At 44.4% G+C, this 20449-nt stretch overlaps 1 protein-coding gene across 1 annotated transcript in view; it reads right to left on the bottom strand.

The window, feature by feature from the left end:
• Window positions 1–19786, bottom strand: part of FKBP8 (FKBP prolyl isomerase 8) — a 29248-nt gene extending 9462 nt beyond the window's left edge. Inside the window, exons 1-2 of the mRNA XM_021008878.2 lie at window positions 19635–19786; window positions 17984–18314 (exon numbers count right to left, since the gene is read on the bottom strand). Of these exons, the coding sequence (XP_020864537.1) occupies window positions 17984–18254 (271 nt within the window). The 5' untranslated portion in view covers window positions 18255–18314; window positions 19635–19786. The remainder of the gene's footprint in view (window positions 1–17983; window positions 18315–19634) is intronic.
• Window positions 19787–20449: the final 663 nt, after the last annotated feature.

The following is a 20449-nucleotide window of genomic DNA, read 5'->3' as shown; positions in this document are numbered from 1 at the left end:
ATGAGCATTTGCACCGCAGAAGTCAGCACGCTCTACACATCAGGGCTTGACTGCCTTCTCACAAATGTTGTCTTGTTTGATCCTCCCAACAACCCTTGAGGGCAAGGACTGTTTCTTTTCTTATTGGTAACCCTAGCACCTAGCCTAGTGCCTGACACATAGTAGGTGCTTAATAAACTGGATTGATTTCTCTAAATTACTTGCATTTGTCATTTTACAGCAAAAGCATCCTCTACTATATTCACACACACAATCTGTCCAGCTGGAGTGTGACTCATGGCTGCATACTTGAGTTCCATTGACTACTTCATTATATACGGCAACTTTCTTTTTGATAATGACCTCCTTGTAGTATATGCCCACTAATGGCACAGATGGGCCAAAGGATAAGAACAGCCAACGACTCTTCTTATATAATTCGAAGTTATTTTATAGAAAAATTAGATCGGCACCAGCTCTAAGAGTATATTCATCTGCTTGTTCCCCCAAAGCCTCTCTAACATTGATTGGTGCCGTCTTTTTTTTATTAGAAAAAAATTCACGTTCTCCCCTTCCCATCTCACCCGACCCTGACCCTGTTACAAACATGTCAAATCAAGCAAAACAAACTTCCACACTGGCCATGTCAGTTCCTAGATTCATTCTCTTCTTCTGGGTTTATGTCCCTGTCACCGTGATAACTTTCTACGGCAGGATTGTTTTTTTGTTTGCTCATTCTTCCAGTCTGCTTCCTGACTTCAGACTTGAATTAGGGCCAGATTTTGTATACTTCTGGAGAGAATGTCTGGACTGGACCTACTGCTGCTGCTTTCTCGGAGTATTGAGTATCGTGATTCTAGGACATCAGCTTGGGCTCTCAAAGCAATGTGCTCCAAAGTCTGATCACTGTCCCCCTGGTCTGAGCTCCACAATTTCCTGACTTGGATTTGGGTCTGAGCAACCGGCTTATGGGTTTGCCTCTGGCTGAAGTTCCAGTAGACTGCTGCTGGGCTCAGTCACCGTCAGCCCAATGGTCTTTGGTCTGGGAAGACTGCCCTGGTTATTCTGTTGCAGGTTTCAGAGTGGACTGGATGTTAGAACTGAGACCTTGAACCCCTCCTGGGGTCAAAGTCAGATAGCTGCTGCTATTGCTTGCTTTTGAACTTGCTCCTCACTGGTACATAGCCTAGGACCCATGACCACTCCTCACCCTCAAATGCCACCCCTAGGCACAGGTCTCCTCCTCAGTCTGCTTTGGACCTATGACCCCAGAACTGGGCAATGAGTCACAGACATGTCAGTGTGCACCTATTCCTTCACCCTTCACAAGCTTAGGCCCCTCGGTGCTAGAATGGTCCACATGGCCATTCCTGGCTAGACTGTGTCCCTAGTGTCCTACGCCAACCTAGGCTAGAAAAATGGTTCACTGTGATTTTTTTTTCTCTTGGATTTCCTAATCATGACTGCACCAAGGCCTGGTGCATTTTCTAGAGAAAATGGGAAGAGGGGAAAGGGGTAGGGCTGGCTGAATGTCTTCCCATTACTCCACCATCTTGATTCTATCTCCCTATTGCAATCTTTGTTCATCTTTGCAAATCTGATGGGGTACGAGTAAAACCTCAGAGCTGTTTTATTTCGCATTTTTAAAATGACTGATGATCAGAAATAACTCAATCTTATGTGCCTGCGTAAATTTCCTATACATTTTGGACAGCATCAGACCTTTATTAGAGAAATTTGATGAGAATTTCCCCCCAAAATTGACTGTTTTCCTTTTTATTCTAGTTACATTGTGTGAAAAATTTTTTATATGATAGAAATTATATATTTTATCTTTTTATGATCAACTCTATCCCTTCTTTAGTTATAAGTTCTTCCCCTGGTCATAGCTGTAAAAGATTTCTTTTTTCCATTCTCCTCTAATTTGTTTATGATATATTTATATATAGACATTATACATCTATTTGGGGTATATGGAGTTAAAGTGCTAGTCTAAACTTCTTTTCTACCGAACTTTACCAGCAATACTTGTCAAAGAGCTTTCCTTTTCCTTTCCAGTTTAGGGCCCTTTTGATCAGAATTTTAAGACTTAAGATAAATGCCTTCTTGCCAGTCCTTCTTCTATCTATATTTTAAGCCACGGTCCAAAAATCCAAATCCTGTTCTCAGATAACACTTCCTTCACTTGCTCAACACTTTCCAAATCTGCCTTCCTCTTCTGAGCCCCTTGCCTTCCATGGGATGTGGTCCCAGGCGCTTCAGTTTCTCCTCTAAGATGACATACTTTTTAGCAACACTTCCTAAATTTCTCCTGGCATTGTCATTTGTGCCCATGGGAAAAACCAGAAGGGGGTAATCGTTGTCCGGCTAAAATCCCCACAAGCGGGACATGAACTCTGGCCACCAAATGAGGATCGGCAGAAAGTGGTGGGCAGCTAACCAAGCGGAACCAACAGAATAACACATGCAGTCGTCGCGGAAGCTCCAGCGACAAAAATGAATGCGACTTAAGGTGGCAAAAAAACCCCATCCTCAGATCGCCCCACAGACACCACACTGTTCAGAGCAGCAGCTTTTGATAACTATGGTAAAGAACCAAAAACAGAGTAAATGCTCCCTCGACTGTTAAATGACTGAATAGATGGATGTTCATGAAGGCAACAACAGAATATGACCAAGCAGTAAGACAAGGCAAATGTGAAAAATTCAGAGAAACAAGGGAAGACTTACACAGACTGACGCAGAATGAAGCAAGCAGAAGGAGAACATGGCGATAATGTAAACAGAAGCAACAATGAAATGAGATGCAATTTTCTGTAATTACAGTGGTCAAGATTGACCCTGGAGAAGAGTTGGGAAAATGCAATCTACTTCATTCCCTGCAAAGGTGGGGGACTATGGGTATAGAACAATCCAACTATGGCCGACTCAGTCCAAGCATTGGTTTGGCTTGGGGGTGGGGAACCTGCGGCCTCGAGGCCACATGTGGCCCTCTAGGTCCTCAAGTGTGGCCCTCTGACTGAATCCAAACCTCACAGAACAGATCCTAAAGGTTTGACTGAACTTCTTCTTTTCCTTTGAAAATGTTTATTATGAAGGAAGGCTTAGTAGGTAGGGCAATGGGAAAGAAAATATATTTGGAGATGGCTGTGATGTAAAAAACACAAGGTTTCAACAAAAACAAACAAAACACTGATCAAAAACAATGGACATTGTTGTTAGCAGTATATAAAGTACAGGCTCCTCCTTGCTTCTGACAAAAAGAAAAGACTGCAGGATAAGGCACCACCAGCCCCCATCACTCTTCCCTTTCTCAGGAGGTGATGAGTCATCCCTCACCTGGGATGCCTGAGCTCTGTGAGTGATCTGTCTTAGCATGTCATTTCTTCTGCTACCCCTCCACAGATCCTGCAGAGAGGCTGATGTTTAATGAGGCAATTGTTAACAGTTGCTCTGCTGGGTCTCTCAGATGCCTGGAAGCTGGTGCATGTGGGAGCATTTCTCCTTCTTTAATTTACTGCTGTTGCTAAGTTAAGGTAGCTTCTTGGATTTAGATTAGCTGCTTCCTGGGGACCATTTGCCCTTATGGATGGCAGCATGGAGCCAAACAGCATTCCCCTACATAATTCATAGTAACCCTGAAGACCACCATCTCTGGCCATTGATGGAATCACTCTTCCAGCCATGCACTGACCAAGAGAGCCAGCTACAGTTTGTCTTGTCGTCTAGACAAATGGAGACAGCAGCTTGACCTGTTCTGCTAACTCTACATCGGGAGATTTAAAATTCAATAGTGAAGACTACATAAACCAAGTTGCTGCCCACAGCTGGCAACAGATGCAGTCAATGGTTGATGTCGAGTTAGGAGAAGTTAGGAGGCTGACTGGAGATGCTCGGTCTTCTTTTCCAGGGCAGAACAGAAAGGCGTTGACTGTTCAGCACTTGAGTTGCTGAGGCAGCTGCCTTCGGGAAGGACCCAATTCCATGGAGAATCCTCGCAGTGGATGTCACACGTCTTTATAAATGGTCACCACCTGCACTCCACTGAGTAACAATGGCTTTCTGTTTTCGGTTGACTGCAGTTATAAGTAGGTAGAACCATAGGACAGTCATGGATCCAGCAATCTTCTCTAGGACACAAAAACTGAACTGCTTTATAGCACCCATCAAAAACCAGGCACAGGAACACAAGGCCAATGGATACCATGTGAAATCAGAAATGATGCTCTGAGTCCATTAAACCCGAAAGTGGGAGGGGAGGAGCTAAGATGGTAGAATAAAGGCAGAGACTCCCCTGAGCTCTCCTAAATTCTTCTCCAAACAACTTTTTTTTTTTGCCTTTTGGTGAGGCAATTGGGGTCAAGTGACTTGCCCAGGACCACATAGCTATTAAGGGTCTGAGGTCACATTTGAACTCAGGTCCTCCTGACTCCAAGGCTGGAGCTCTATCCATTGTGCCACCTAGCTGCCCCTCCACACAACTTTAAAATAACACCTCAAAAATGAATTCTGGAGCAACAGAACCAGCAAAAAAGGACAGAATGAAACCATTTTCCAGCCCAAGAAAACTTAGGAAGGTCAGCATGGGGGCAACTGAATCGGCAACGGTGACCTCCAGAGTTCTCAGCCCACAGACAGTAAGAGGGTCAGACAACTGGGCAGAGGCAGATTAAAGGGGCCTCTTGGCTGGGACTGCGTACAGGACACTCTCGTACTGCTGCTTCTGGGTCACAATCCCAGGGGCAGAAAGAGCACCAGCACACTGCAGCCTGTGGCCATAGAGGAGGGGGTCCCCACTGTGGTCACGGTTCCAGGGTAGAAAAAAGGGCTTGTGTTTGCTCACAGACCAGACCACAGGCCAAGAGAGTAATGGCCACGCTTCTCCTTAGATCACACCCCCTCAGGAGAAGCTTAAACTTACAGACTCCCAGAACTAGCTCTGAAAACAGCTTCACAAAAAAACTCAAACTTAGGACAGCGCTCCCTCCACGCAGGAGCAGAGCCCAGCCTGAACATAAAGTTAAAAGTCAAGAAACAGGCAAGAAAAAATAGCAACAGCAACAACAAAAAGAATCTGACCATAGAAAGTTACTACTGTGACAGGGAAGATCAAAACGCAAAATCAGAAGAAGACAGCAAAGTCAAAACTGCTATATCCAAAGCCTCAAAGAAAAATGAGAATTGGTCTCAGGCCTGCTCCCCTCCCCCCCAAAAAAAATTACCTGCAAGAGCTCAAAAAAGATTTGAAAAATCAAATAAGAGAGGTAGAGGAAAAATTGGGAAAAGAAATGAGAGCAATGTAAGAAAATGATGAAAGAGTCAACAGCTTGGTAAATAAGGTAGAAAAAAATACTGAAGAAAATATAACCTTAAAAACAGAAAAGGACAAACGATAAAAGAAACACAACAATTCACTGAAGAGAAGAACTCTTTAAGAAGTAGAATTGGGAGGGGTGGATCCAAGATGGCAGAGTAAAGGCAGGGACTCTCCTGAGCTCTCCCTCAAACCTCTCCAAATACCTTTAAAAATGACTCCAAACAAATTCTAGAGCAGCAGAAGCCATCAAAAGACAGAGTCAAACAACCTGGAAGGTTCCCAGGTCAGTTGTTTTTCCAATGAGACATTTCACATTTTAAAGAATTATTGGACTACCTGAAAGCCACAATCAAAAAAAAGAGCCTAGATGTCATTTTCCAAGAAATTATCGAGGAAAACTGTCCTGATATCTCAGAACTAGAGGGTAAAAACAGAAATTTAGAGAACCCACCAATCACCTCTTGAAAGAGATCCCAAAATGAAAATTCCCAGGAATATTATATCCAAATTCCAGAGCTCCCAGGTCAAGGAAAAAATACTACAAGCAACCAGAAAGAAACAATTCAAATATCATGCAGCAACAGCCAGGATCACATGAGATTTAGCAGCTTCTACATTAAAAAATCAGAAAGCTTAAAATATGATATTCTGGAGGGCAAAGGAGCTAGCATTACAACCAAAAATCAACTACCCAGCAAAACTGAATATAATCCTTCAGGAGAAAAAAATGGATATTCTTTTTTTTTTTTTAAAGGCAATTGGGGTTAAGTGACTTGCCCAGGGGCACACAACTAGTAAGTGTCAAGTGTTTGGTCTGAGGCTGGATTTGAACTCAGATCCTCCTGATTTCAGGGCCAGTGCTCTATCCACTGTGCCACCTAGCTGCCCCTAAAAAATGGATATTCAATGAAATAGAGGACTTTCAAGCATTCCTAATGAAAAGACCAGAGTTAAATAGAAATTTTGATTTCCACATACAAGAGAAGCATAAAAAGGTAAATAGGGAAGAGAAAGTGGGATTTAAGAAGGTTAAACTATTTACATTCTTACATGAGAAGATGATACTTGTGACTCATTAGAACTTTGTCATCATTACGGCAGTTAGAAGGTGTATACAAAGACAAAGGGCATGGGTGTGAGCAGATTATGATAAGATGATATCTAAAAAAAAGGAGTGACAAAGAAGGATGCACTGGGAGAACAGGGAAGGGGGAGGTAGAATGAGGCAAATTATATTACATAAAAGAGGTTCAAAAAATGGGGGGGGGTGGGCAGACAACGCTTGAACACTCTCACTGGAATTGGCTCAAAGAGGAAATAACACACACACTCAGTTGGGTATAGAAATCTATCTTATCATACAGGGGACTAGGAGGAAACGCAGATAAGAGAAGGGAGGGGACTGATAGAAGAGAGTGTTCAGAAGGGAGGCAGTGCTCAGAAGCAAAACACTTTTGAGGAGACACTGTGTGAAAGGAGAGAGAGAAAGATAAACAGGGGGGAAGTAGCATGAAGGAAATTCACAGTTAGTAATCATAACTGTGAAAAAATTTCTACAACAATTTTCTCTGATGAAGGCCCCATTTCTCAAATTCATAGAGAATGGAGTCAAATTTATAAGAATACAAGTCACTGTCCAATTGATAAATAGTCAAAGGATATGAACAGGTAGTTTTTAGAAGAAGAAATCAAAGCTATCTATAGTCACATGAAAAAATGCTTTAAATCACTACTGATTAGAGGAATACAATTTCAAATAACTCTGAGGTACCACCACATACCTGTCAGATTGTCTAATATCACAGAAAAGGAAAATGACAAATGTTGAAGGGGATGTGGGAAAATTGGGACATTAATCTACTGTTGGTGGATCCAAACATTTTAGAGAGCAATTTTGAACTATGCCCCAAGGGCTGTAAAAACTGTGCATATCCTTTGACCCAGCAATACCACTAACAAGTCTGTATACCAAAAAGAAAAGGATCTATATATACACAAAAATATTTATAGCAGATCTTTTTGTGGTGGCAAAGAATTGGAAATTGAGAGGATGCCCATTAATTGGTGAATGGCTGAACAAGCTGTGGCATGTGATTATGATGGAATACTATTGTGCTACAAGAAATGATGAGTAAGATGCTCTCAGAAAAACCTGGAAAGATTTACATGAACTGATGCAAAGTGACGTCAGCAGAGCCAGGAGAACATTGTACATAGTAACAGCAACACTGTGCAGTGACCAACTTTGATAGACTTAACTGTTCTCAGCAATAGAATGATATAAGACAATTCTGAAGCACTCATGATGAAAAATGCTACCCATCTCCAGAGAAAGAACTAGTGGAGTCTGAATGCAGATCGAAGCATACTTTTTTCTTTTGGGGAAGGGGGGAGGGTTTGCTTTCTTTACTATTCTCTTGGTCTGTGCTTTCTTTCACATTATGGCATATCTATTGTGGAGGTATGTTTTGCACGGCTACACATGAATGACCTACAGCAGGTTGCTTGTCATCTTGGGAAGGGAGGAAGGGAGAGAATTTGATATCCAAAATTTTTTAAAATGAATGATAAAAATTGTTTTTACAAGTAATTGGAATTTTTTTTAAATCATGGCCACCCTTTAGGATTTGCTCTTTTCACCTATCCCAGGAGACTTGCCTGATGGGTAATTAAAGAACAGAACCAGGTAGGAGATCCCCATCAAATCCTTCTGAGTATAAATTAACAGCATCCACAGTAACCAGTTTTCCCAAAGAGACAGAGCATCTGGGCCTGTTAGGTCCTCCACCACCCTCTTGATGTTGCTTCATTTACACTATTTTCAGGAATATTACACTGTGGGGGGATTCAATTGGGAATACACTGGGGGGGGGGTGCGTGTGTGCGTGTGTGTGTGTGTGTGTGTGTGTGTGTGTGTGTGTGTGTGTGTGCAGGGGACCTAAATGAGTCCCTTAAGCAATATTTAATAATAAAAATTTTGAAAAATAAAGTATACTCTAACCATGAAGCTCTGTCTTGTGCCTTCTCTTCTCCCTCTGTACCAGGGGTTCTTAACCTAGGGTCTATGGACAGATTTCAAGGAGTCCATGAATTTGGACAGGGAAAAAAACTACATTTTCACTAACTCCTAACTGAAGTCTACCATTTCCTTTAATTAAGAAGGCTTAAAAAAAATGTATTTGTAAGACGGGTCCATATGCTTCACCAGACTACCAAAGGACACAAAGAAGGTGGAGAGTCCTTGCTCTTGATGATCTCATCAGTTACCATGAATGTAACTCTCATTTCTACGCAGATGACTCACACATCTCTAGCTCTAGCCTCAGTCTTTGTCCTGAGCTCTAGTCCCATATCATCCTTCTGAACGTCTCCGATTAGATTATCCCATAGGCTTCTCAGACTCAACAGATCCAAAAGAGAACTTCTTCTCTTTCTGCCTAGACCTTCCTTCCCCTTCTCCTAACTCTCCTATTGCTGTCTTTGTCCCAGTCACAAAGGTCCCCAACTTGGGTGCCGCCTCGACTCCTCACTCGTGCTCAGGCCACACATCCAATGTTGACAAATCGTGTCATTTACACCTTTACAACATCTCTCATATATGTGTGCGCATGCACACACACACACACGCATACGCACACGCGCACACACATGCACACACATGCGCGCACACATGCACACACACACACATACGCGCACGCACACACGCACACACACGCACACACACACACACACACACACACACACACTTCCCCTTCACTACACTCACACAGCCTGGTGCATGTTCTTCTCACATCTCGTCTGGATGACTGCCATAGCCTCTTTGTTGGCTGCTCTCCCTGCCTCCAGGCTCTCCCCTCCAGCCCGTCCTCCACTCAGCCACTAAAGTGACTTTCCCAAAGCCCAGGCCTGCTCATGCCACCTTCCTGTCCAATAAACTCCAGTGACTTCCTACTACCTCCAAGATCAAACACTAAATCCTGTTTGGCCTCTGAGGCCCCTCCTACCTTTCCAGTCTTTGACACCTCACTTTCCTCCACACATTCTACAATCCAGTGAGTCCGGCCTGTGCCCCTTCCTCACCCAAGTGAAAGTCCACGTCTGGACACTGTACTGAAATCGTCAGCTAGAGAATGGAAGTTGCTGAGAAAAGAAGAGGTCAGGGCCTGGGATGCAGCTGTAGGGGAGGAGATCACAAGAAGAAGTTGGCCCTGAGACTGACTGGACTAGGGAATGAAGGAAGGGGCAGAGTCAGGACTAACAGTGAGGGGTGAGCCTGAGACACTGGGAGCAAGACTAGACTGGGACCAAGTAAGCACTGTCAGAAAGAAGGGCTGAGAAAATACGATGAATTCAACAGGAGACAGGCTTCCGGTGCCAGGGCCATGTGGAATGGAACATCTAGAACATGGGACTTCACAGAATCCCAAAATGTGAGGGTCTGAGGGAACGTCTCAGCAGTCATCCAGGCTGCCCTACACTCAAAAGGAATCCTCAGTAAAACATACCCAACAAGGGCCGTCCATCCATGGCGTGCAGACCTTTAAGGATGGGAAGCTCACTGCCTTTTGAGGCACACCTCTTAGCGTGAGGAACACGTTTCCTGACCTGCAGACTAAATCTGCCTCTTTCAGCTTCCCCCTACTGCTCCTGGCTCTGCCCCTCCTCCCCGTGACAGCCCCTCAAATGCTTGACAACAACAATCACATACCCTTTCCAAGCTGAACATCCCCATTCCCCTCACAACATCTTCCTATGACTATGACCTGGACTCAAGGCCCTTTGCCATCCTGGCTGCCCTCTTCTGAACACTCGGCAGCTTATCAACATCCTTTTTAAAATGCGGCTCCCACAACAGAATATAATACCTGGATAAGGCTGGACAAGGGCAGAGGGCAGTGGGACTGACTGTCACCTCCCTAGTCCTCGGCGCTGTGCCCCTACAAACCTACGTGGAGGTCCACAGCCCATTTCAGACCTTCCTGAGGCAGGCTGCGTAGCCCTGGGAAAGTCGCTGTCAGCTGCAGCTTCTTCCTCTATGAAACGAAGAATGGGACCAATCTCACCAGACCCTTGTGAGAAGACCGCCAACATACAAAAAGGAGCGTTAAAGGCTGCCGAGCTAATCTTCCTTGTGCACAGACTGGGCCAGGGTTGCTCCTCTGCTCAAAAAATCTCCCAGCGTCTTCCAGCACTTAGTATTGTACTTGATATCTTGTCATTCAGTCATTTTCATTGTGCCTGACTCTTTGTGACCCCATTCAGGGTTTTCTTAGCAAAGATACTGAAGTGGTTTGCCACTGCCTTCTCTGGCTCATTTGACATATGAGGAAACTGAGGCAAGCAGGGTTAAATGACTTGCCCAAGGTCACAATGCTAGTTAAATATCCGAGGCCTATTCGAACTCAGATCTTTCTAACTCCAGGCCTAACGATCTACTGTGCCACCTAGCTGTTCTCCCTGGCACATAGTAGGTGCTTAATAAACCTGACTGACAGACTCCTTAATTCCCTTTTTCCTGAAGTATAAATTCCAAACTCCCAAGGAGAAGTGGTGTTGTTATCATCATCATCATCATCATCATCTGAATTTAGTGAGCGCATTAAAGTCTACAAAGTGCTTTACATTAATTATCTGAATACAAGCATTGTTATCCCCAGGATGCACAAGAACTTGTACAAAGCTCCCCTCCATTTTGGGGGAGCTGTGAACTATTTTAGCCTTTCTTAGTGGTTTGGAACTGTACCCAAAGACTCTAAACTGTTGCATGCCCTCTGATCCCACTAGGCCTCTCAGAGGCCTTACTTCAAAGGAGACCCAAGAAAAATTTTGGAAAAACATCCATATGTACAAAATGACTGATGATAACCATTTTTGTAGTGTCAAAGAATTAGAAAAATGGGGGGTACCCACATATTGGGGGATGGCTAAACTCATTATTGCATATGAGGGAAAAAGAATGTTATTGTGGCATAAGAAATGACAAAACAGTTTCACAAGGAAACTGGGAAGACCACTACAAACTGTTGCAAAGTCAATTCAGCAGAATTAGGGGAATAATTTATAAAATGATGTCATAGAAAAAAACAACTCTGAAATCATAATAATAGCTAACATTTATATAGCACTTGCTTTATGCCAGGCATTATACTAAGCACTCTACAATTATTATCTCACTTGATCCCAACGACCTTGGGAGGAAAGTGCTGTTATTATCCCCATTTTATAGAAGAAACTCACCTGTAACATGAAAGATTTGAGAATTCTGATCAAAGCAATGATCAACCATGATTCCTGGGGACTGATGATGGACCACACTGCCTACCTCCTGCCTGCGAGGGGACAGACTTAAAATGTAGAATGAGGCATATATTTTTGGTCATGGGCAATATGGAAATGTATTTTACTGGCCTATGCATATTGATTATGAAGATTTAATTTTTTTATTGTTTAATTGAGAAGGGCAAGTGGGAGAGCGATAATAAATGCACATAAATAAAATGTGCCCAAAACAAAACTAAGATTCCCCTCTGCCCCTTTCTGAGTTCTTGAAGGCTCTGCCTGTGGTTAACGTAGGTTCTATCAAACCAGAAAAACTTCAAGTATGGTCTCAGCAAGACTCCCTGCCTGAACCAGATTAAAATGAAATTGGGAAATGTTTAACAAAATAAATAAATACACCAGAATGCTAATTTGTAGTTTTCTAAGTAGGCAGCCTACAAGGATTCGTTCCTGTTTGAGTCTGACACTGCCACACTAAATATGAGGGCCTGGGGACATTAAATCCTGTTAATCTGAGCATTCTCCATATAAATAAAACCAGAAGACAAAACGAAGTTGCAGCTGAATGGGAGGGATAGCTAATAGGTCTGCCTTGAAGAGGCAAATAAATGATTTAGCTATCACCCTGGATCATCTCATACTGCAGTGTCCATGATAAGCATTTACAAAAATACCACAATGAGCGCAACTACGACTTAGATATCAATATTTGTGCAGAGGATAAAGTGATAGAGAAAACATATGCAGGACTTGCTAAGACTATCTAAAAAAGCAACGGGGGTCTTAATACTTATCACCATCAATGCAAAGGTATACATAGGAGAGGCAAGAGAAAAATACATTGGAAAACGTGGTTCAGGAGCAATAAATAGCCAGAGGCCTGAAGACTACACAGAAACCTCATGCTTATTAGACAGATTTTTCAAAAAGGGAATTGGTGGGGCATTAGACATGGCAAGCACCAAATGACATTACAAAAAATGAAATTCATTATATTTTATTAAAAGGCAGCAAACAATGAGTTACTAGCTGAGGAGCCATTTCTGAATCAGCTGTCTAAACAGAGTCAAATCACTGATATGTTACAGGAAAGATCAAAATCAGTACCAAATTAGAGAAAAAAGGAATAAAGTGGGAAGATAAGGCATGCAACTGCAGCAACTCCAACCTGACGTATTTAAATAAGTTACTGAAAACGAGTAATGAATAGAAGAACCCAGATGAACACTGATTATTGCTATTTCTTAAGAAAATTTAATACGATGACTAACTTGATAGACTCATCTCTTCTTAGCAATGCAAGGATCTAAGACAACTCAAAAGGACTCATGATGGAAAATGCTGTCCAGATGAAGAAAAAGAACTATGGAGTCTGAATGCAGATCAAAGCATATTATTTGCTCTCTCTCTTTTTCTCTTTTTTTTTTTGTTTGTTTCTTCTTCCTCATGGTTTCTCCCATTGGTTCTAATTCTTCTTTACAATATGACTAATGGGAAAAATAGGTTCAATATGAATGTATATGTGGAGGCTATATCAAATTGCATGCCGTCTTGGAGTGGAGGGAGGAAAGAGATAAGAGAGAAAAATCTAGAACTTAAAATGAAGCGAATTGTTGAAAACTAAAAATTAATAAATACATTTTAAAAAAAGAAAATTTAACCACTATAAATGGCTATGACCGTGACAAGGAAACTAAAGGATCCTGGAAACCACCTCGGCCAGTAAGCGTTTGATCTCCTTGCCATGCAGAGGAATATGCAGGCCAGGGCCACACTGTTTTAAAATGCAAACTTCTTAGCAGAATATTATCTCATAAGACATGGAAAAGTAGTAGAGGGGAAAAAAGTGAAGGTTACAAAAAATTTGAAGTGAGAACCGTCTGAGACTGATCATGTCCACGTCTACAAGGATGAAACACAGAATAACAGATGGAAAATAGAAAACAATTTCTAAAGCTGTCTCTGACAAACTCTTCTGATGGAGCCTTCATCACCGTGCTCCTAACGTCACAGTACTCAATGGACAGAAGAAGAGTGGTGCCAAAAGGAAACAAAGACGGAAAGGACAGCTAGGCTAGACCTAATGAATGTGGGGGGGGGTGGAAATCACAGGCTTATTTGTACTTTGAAAAGTTTACTAAAAAAAATGTCTACTGTCTTATCTGTATAAAATCATTACGGTAGCCATCTTCACATAGAGAGGGATTGTTGATGAAGGTATAAAAGGGAACAGACGGGCTTTCCCTAATCTATATTCTACAGCAGATCACATCTTTACCATCATAGAAATGTCTAAAAGGTATGCAGAGCACAAGATCCTACTGTGCTTATTATTTATTGATGACTAAAAAGAAAAGGGAGCCATGTGGGTTAGTAGGTACAGAGGACTGGCCTCAGGGTCAAGAAGATGACCAATCCTACTCCAAAAACATACTGGCTGCGTGACCTTGAGCAAGTCACTTAGAGTGTCCCAAGCAATTTTCTAAGACTATAGGTTGCAGAGCAGATACAAATCTACAGTACAATGAGTTCCTCCTCCCCCGCCCACCCCCTGGCCATCTTTTCCAAAGAGATCTGGGAAACAAGCCAGATTGAATCCTGACTGGGAAATCCAAGAAAAAAAAAATCACAGTAAGTCATTTTTCCAGCCCAGGTTAGCACAACCAGAGACAGGCAGGAGACAGACAGAGAAGTTTGAGGACACTGGGCATGGGGTCTAGCCAGGAAGGGCCTCATAGAGCATGGCAGCCCAGGGGGAACACACACACCAGGGCAAGATGTCTGAGACCCAGCAGAGAGGAGCCAAAATAAGCTGGCAGCTCTGCCGCTCTTTCAAGTTCTGGGTCACAGATTCAGGACTGACTGAGCAGACCCGTGCCTAAGGGCAGCATTTCAGGGTGAGGAGTGGTCATGAGTCCTAGGCTATGTACCAGTGAGAAGCAAGGTCAGAAGCAAGCAATAGCAGCAGCTATGTGACTGACTCCAAGAGGGGTCCAAGGTCTCAGTTCCAGCCTCTAGCCCACTCTGAAATCTGCAACGGAATAACTAGGGCAAGCACCCCCGACCAAAGTCCATTGGGCTGACGGTGAATGAGCCCAGCAGCAGTCTGCTAGAACTTCAACCAGAGGCAAATCCATAAGCCCGTTGCTCTGACCCAAACCCAAATCAGGAAACTGTGGAGCTCAGAACAGAGGGACAGTGATCAGACTTTGCCCTGGAGCACACTACTTTGGGAGCCTTGAAAACTTATGAGTTGGCAGGCTAAGCTGTCCCTGACAGTGTTCCTGGAATCACACAACACTCAATTCTCCAAGAAAGCAGAAGCAGTTGGCCCAGACCAGACATTCCCTCCAAAAATGTGCAGAGTCTGGCCCTGACGTCAAGTCTGACATCAGGAAGCAGGCTGGAAGAATGAGCAAACAAAAAATGAATCCCTCCACGAAAGCTATCGTGGTGACAAGGACATTCAAGCCATAAACCCAGAAGACAATGTCTCTGAACCATCTACAGGCAAAGCCTCAAATGAAAGTGCAGCTTCAGTAGAAATTCAACTAGGATTCCTAGAAAAGATGGAGCAAGAGTTTTTAAAACACTTTTATAAATCAAATGAGAGGGGCTAAAGGAAAAAGTTGGAAAAGAAATAAGAGCTATGTTAGAAAGAATTGGAAAGGTAATTAGGAGTTTGGCACAAAAGGTATAAAACCTAAGCAACAAACTCCCTGAAAATTACAATGGACCAAATAAAGCTAATTTCATGAAAAGAGCAAGAAATATTAAAATGAAGTCAAAAGGCTGGGGGAAAAAAACCAGAAGAAAACATAAGGTATCTCCTAGTGAAAATACTTGACCTCAAAAATTGATGTAGGAAATACGGTAATTTAAGAAATAGTTGGGGGGCAGCGAAGTGGCTCAGCGGATAGAGCACCGGCCCAGGAGTCAAGAGGACCAAGTTCAAATCTGCCCTCAGACACTTGACCGAGCTGTGTGAACCTAGGCAAGTCACTTAACTCCAACTGCCTCACCAAAAAAGAAAAAAAAAAGAAAAAGAAATAGCAGAGTACCTAAAAGCCATGACCAAAAAAACAGCTTAGAAATAGTGCAAGAAATCATAAAAGGAAACTGCCCAGATCTCTTAGAACCAGAGGGCAAAGTGGAAAGAGAAAGAATCCACCAGTCACCTCCTGAAAGAAACCCCAAAATGAAAACTTCCAGGAACATCAGAGCCAAAATCCAGAGCTTCCATAGCATAGAAAAAATACTGAAAGCAACCAGAAAGAAAGAATTCAAGTACTGAGGAGCTACGGTCAGTATCACACAGGATTTAGCAGCCACCACATAAAGAAACAGAGATCATAGAACATAATACTCCAGAAAGCCATGGAACTGCACTTACGGCCAAAATTAACTTAACCAGAAAAACTGGATATAATCCTATAAGAGAAAAAAATGGACCTATGATGAAATACAGGACTTCCAAGCATTCCTGATGAAAAGACCACAGCTGTGTAGAAATTCTTAAATGCAAACACAGGAGTCAAAAAATACAAAAAGGTAAACATGAACAACCATAAGGAACCAAACAAGGATAAACTGCTTACATTCTAACCCAGGGGGATGTTACATACATCCCCTCAGAATCCTATCATCATCTGGGGGCACAGAGGGAGTCTAATCAGACAGAGGGCCTGGGAGTGGTTTTCTTGTGTCTTGATGATCTTAAAAGAATGGAGAGGGTAAGAGTACACTTGGAGGGAAAGGAAAGTTAGGGAAAATTATCTCACACATAATCAAGGTGTGCAAGTAGAGAACTATACAAACAAGAAGGAAAGGGGTAGGGGTAGCCAGTGACACCTAATCCTCACTTTTATCTGAACCAGTAAAAGGAGAGAAGCATATACAATACATATGAAGCGAGAGGGGGAAATAAGAGGAAAGGGTAATGAAGAGAGGTGTTAGTCCTCAGCAGAACAAACTCTAACTAGAGATATACAAAAATATTTATAGAAACTCTTTGTGCAGTGACAAAGAACTAGAAGCCGAGGGTGGGTGCTCATTAGTTCGGAGAATACCTGAACACATCATGGTATGTGAATGTGATAAAATATTAGTGTGCTTTAAGAAAAGATGAAGGGGATGGTTTCAAAGAAACCTGGGAAGACTTGTATGAATTAACAATGAAAAGGGAAGTGAGCAGAACCAGAAGAACAATGTCTAGAATGACAGCAATATTGTAAGAAACAACCAACTTTGAAAGACTAAGGAGCTCTGATCGATGGACCAGTGATCAGATTCCAGAGAAGTCTTGATGAAACTTACTCCTCACATCCAAACACAGAGGTGAGGAACCCAGAATGCTGAATGAGGCATATTTTTTTGGACACAGCCAATGCAGAAGTTCGTTTTGCTTGACAACACGTTTGTAAACAGGAGTTTTATTTTTCTTTCCTTCTCAACTGGGAGGAAACGGAGGTGGGAATGAAGGCAGATTTTTGCTGACTGAAAAAATATGCATATTTTTAAAGACACAGAAGTATTCAGAAGAAGAAAAAGAGGGTCAGGAAGAGTGAATCAGTTGCCCGTGATCACACAAATAGAGAAGACTTGAACCCAAGTCTTCTCAGTTCCAAGTCAAGCCATCAATAAATATTTATTAAACATCTGCAGTGTGCCCAGCACTCTCCTAGGCACCGGGGATACAAAAAGAGGTAAAAGACAGATCCTGCTCTTGAGGAGATTACAAGTACAGCGGCCCACCTCCCTCTCTCCCTCACTGAATCAATGACGTGCTGCTATTTTGTACTTATCACGTTCTAATTTGTATTTTTTTTAAATCTGTTGTAAGATCTAAGATAGAGACTCTCTCTCACTCAAGCTAAGGTGGCATAGTGGCTGAAGTGATAGATGCAGAGTCATGAAGACCTGAGTTCAAATTCAGCCTCAGGCACTTACTAGCTGTGTGATCCTAGACAGGTCACATAACCTCTGCCTTCCTCTGTTTCTTCATCTGTAAAATGGAGATAATAATAGTGTTTACCTCCCAGGGTGTAGTGAGGATCAAATGAGAGGTTTGTGCTAGCTATCATTATCATCATTATTATTGTCCTAGTTTCCACTCTCCTCTTTCAACCAATGGACCATACATACCTGGCCCCCACCAGTAATGCCTCAATTTGTGTCTTGCACATAATATGTATGCTCCTAAAAGGGCAGGGAACATTTTATTTTTGTCTTTGTAATACTTAGCACCTAATACAGCGCCTGGCACACAACAGGCACTTAATAAATGCTTGTTGAATGACGGACAGTGAACACTTGAGAGACATTTGTTCAACAAATGAATGAAGTGATCCATGTCCAGCCTTGGACTCAGCCCCCCCCCCCCAAGATCAGAGGCGCCATGTCTCTTACCCAAGATATCCATCCACTCCTCCTGGAGGGGGCTTGAAGGCCCTGTCTCTTCAGATGTTGCAGGCTGAGGCTCTGTGGGTCCCTCATTTTGGGCTGTTCCCACATCCTCCAAGGGGGGCAGCTCACTCAGGTCATCATCATCGTCCTCCTCTTCCTCTTCAGTTCCATCTAGGACCTCAAAATCCTCACCCGAATCCAGCTGGGCAGCCCCAGAAGGTGCTGGAGAAACAGGGCTTGGGTCTGCAGTGGGGGTCGCAGCTTTGGACGCCATGATTCTTGAAGGATGCTGCTGGTGAGGGATGGGGGTACAGATAGAGAGGGAAAGGTAGCCCTGGGCCAACAAAGGAATACAAAACAGCTTAGGTGGAGAGGTAATCAAGCACAAATCCCACCAAGGTTGTCTCTATCCTTGTACCTTCCCTGGCTGAGACAGGGGGGTACGGCAGTGAAACCAAGTTTCTGAGAGTAAGGGCTGAAGGGGCTTTAGAACACAGTATCAGAGTTGGGAAGAACCTCAGAGGAGGCAGACAGTCCCTTTTACAGAGCTGGGTAGGAAGCCCAGCTCTGTCATCTGACCCTGGGCAGGCCTTACTCTACCTCCCTGAGACTCAGTTTCCTCACTTGTAAAACTGAAGGAACTGGATTAGATGGTCCCTAAAGTTCAGCTCTATCCTTCAGTGACCACCAAATCCCTGACATTTTGTAGATTTAAAAAAAACAAGTGAGGTGGAAAGAGGGAGAGAAGAATCTGTCCAAAGGCAAGGAGTTGGCCAGTCTGTGGCTGAGCTGGGAACAGGCCACAGTTGTCCTGATGCTCCCTGGAGGACTCTTTCCATTAGGCCATCCTACCTACCCAAGACTGATCACCTTCTCCAGTCCCTATCCTCATTATTGGGGGGAGGGATTAAGAAGAAAGGCTGTTTGGGGTCTGGGAAGAGATAGGGGCAGGGGCAGGATATGGCCTTCTGGATGCGCTGACAGCATCTGACAAGTCAAACATTTACCAGATGAGATGACCTCTGCCAATACCTGTGCTGTGGGGGCTGGGAGGATGCCAGATGGGACAGAGGTGGAGGGCGAGAGGAAGGACACCCTGAAGCCCCTAATCCTTCCCTTCAACTCGGAGGTCAGACCTCTACTCTATGGAGTGGGATGGTGATCACTGAGCTAATGTCAGGGGGTCAGGGGGCCTGAGGTCCAACCCCGGCTCTGCCATTGCCAACCAACCCGAAGATGACCTTGTACCCACTCTGGGCCTCAGTCTCCTCCTCTGTGAAATGGGGGTTGGCCGAGATGACTTCCGCAGTCCCTCCCCTCCCTAAATCTACGATCCCGTCCAGGGCGAAGGATCTGCCCACGCCCCCACCCGGACCCACCTGAAGAGGCCCCTTCCCGCCCCCAGCCCCTGGGACCCCCTACCGTTCACCTTGGGCTGGATGGGCAGGGGCGGGACGCCTGGGTCCCTGGGGTAAATCTAGGCCTCCCCATCCCTCGAGGCTAAGGGTGACCCCAACGGCGGGCCAGGGTCTCCCCCGAAGGTCCCCCGTCCCCATCCCGGCTCCCAGGCCGCGTCTCCAACCCCCGACCCGCTCCGGCCTCCAGCAGCCACCTCGCTCCGGCCTCCCCCGCCAGCCCGGGCCCCGGGAGTTACCGAAGTCCCAGCCCGGCTCCCTCGGGGGCACGTGCCACCAGCTCGGGACCCCCAGGGTCCTGCGGGCCCCCCACAGCCCAGCAGCAGCAGCAGCAGCCGCCGCCGCTGCCGGCCCTCGGGAATCAGCTGCTCTAAGCCCGCCCTCCTAGGTGCTCATTGGCTGGGCTTGCCAGGAAGGCTTCCCGGATTGATTGGCGCGGGTATCGCTCTAGGCGCGAGGACCCGCCTCCTTCCTGCTTTGGTTTCCAAGGTTTTTCAAGCTCTTAAAGGGACCGAGACTAAATGCGCTGGTGCGGAGGTCACGTCCAAGGCCAGGGCCTGGAGGGCGGGGCCAGGACTCACCCGGAGCTGTGCTGGAGTGAACTCCCACCGCTGAGAGAGCCGACAGTTAAATAAATACACAGGGAAAGCGTTCACATCTCGAAAGTGGGCAAACGCAGCATGCCAGCGCTTGACTTATGGTTATGTTTATTAACGGGCTTCTAGAAAGTGATGGGGAACGTGTTAATAACTCAAACTTAAGCGTGTCCTGCAATTCCTCCCCTCCTCACACACCCCCTCTTACCCTGCTTTACTCTCACCCCCGCCCGGGCAGAGCGCTTTGTTAAACATTCACCTGGGTATCCCTGACCGGGTGTGAACCTCCGGAGCGGTGTGGCTCCAGGTAGTTAGCAAAAGTGATTTCTGGGTCCTTGGAGGCAAAGTTGTGCTGGATTTTGACACCCCACCCTCTCTATGCCTTAGTTTCCCCATCTGCAAAACTCAGCTGACAAGGACATACAACACGAAATTATATGAGTATATATAAAATGTCA

The sequence above is a fragment of the Phascolarctos cinereus genome, unplaced genomic scaffold (genome assembly GCF_003287225.1).
Source record: "Phascolarctos cinereus isolate Bilbo 61053 unplaced genomic scaffold, phaCin_HiC Scaffold_4;HRSCAF=312, whole genome shotgun sequence".
Taxonomy (NCBI): Eukaryota; Metazoa; Chordata; class Mammalia; order Diprotodontia; family Phascolarctidae; genus Phascolarctos; species Phascolarctos cinereus.
Note: the sequence above shows the minus strand (reverse complement) of the source record. Positions and strands in the feature narration are given on the sequence as shown.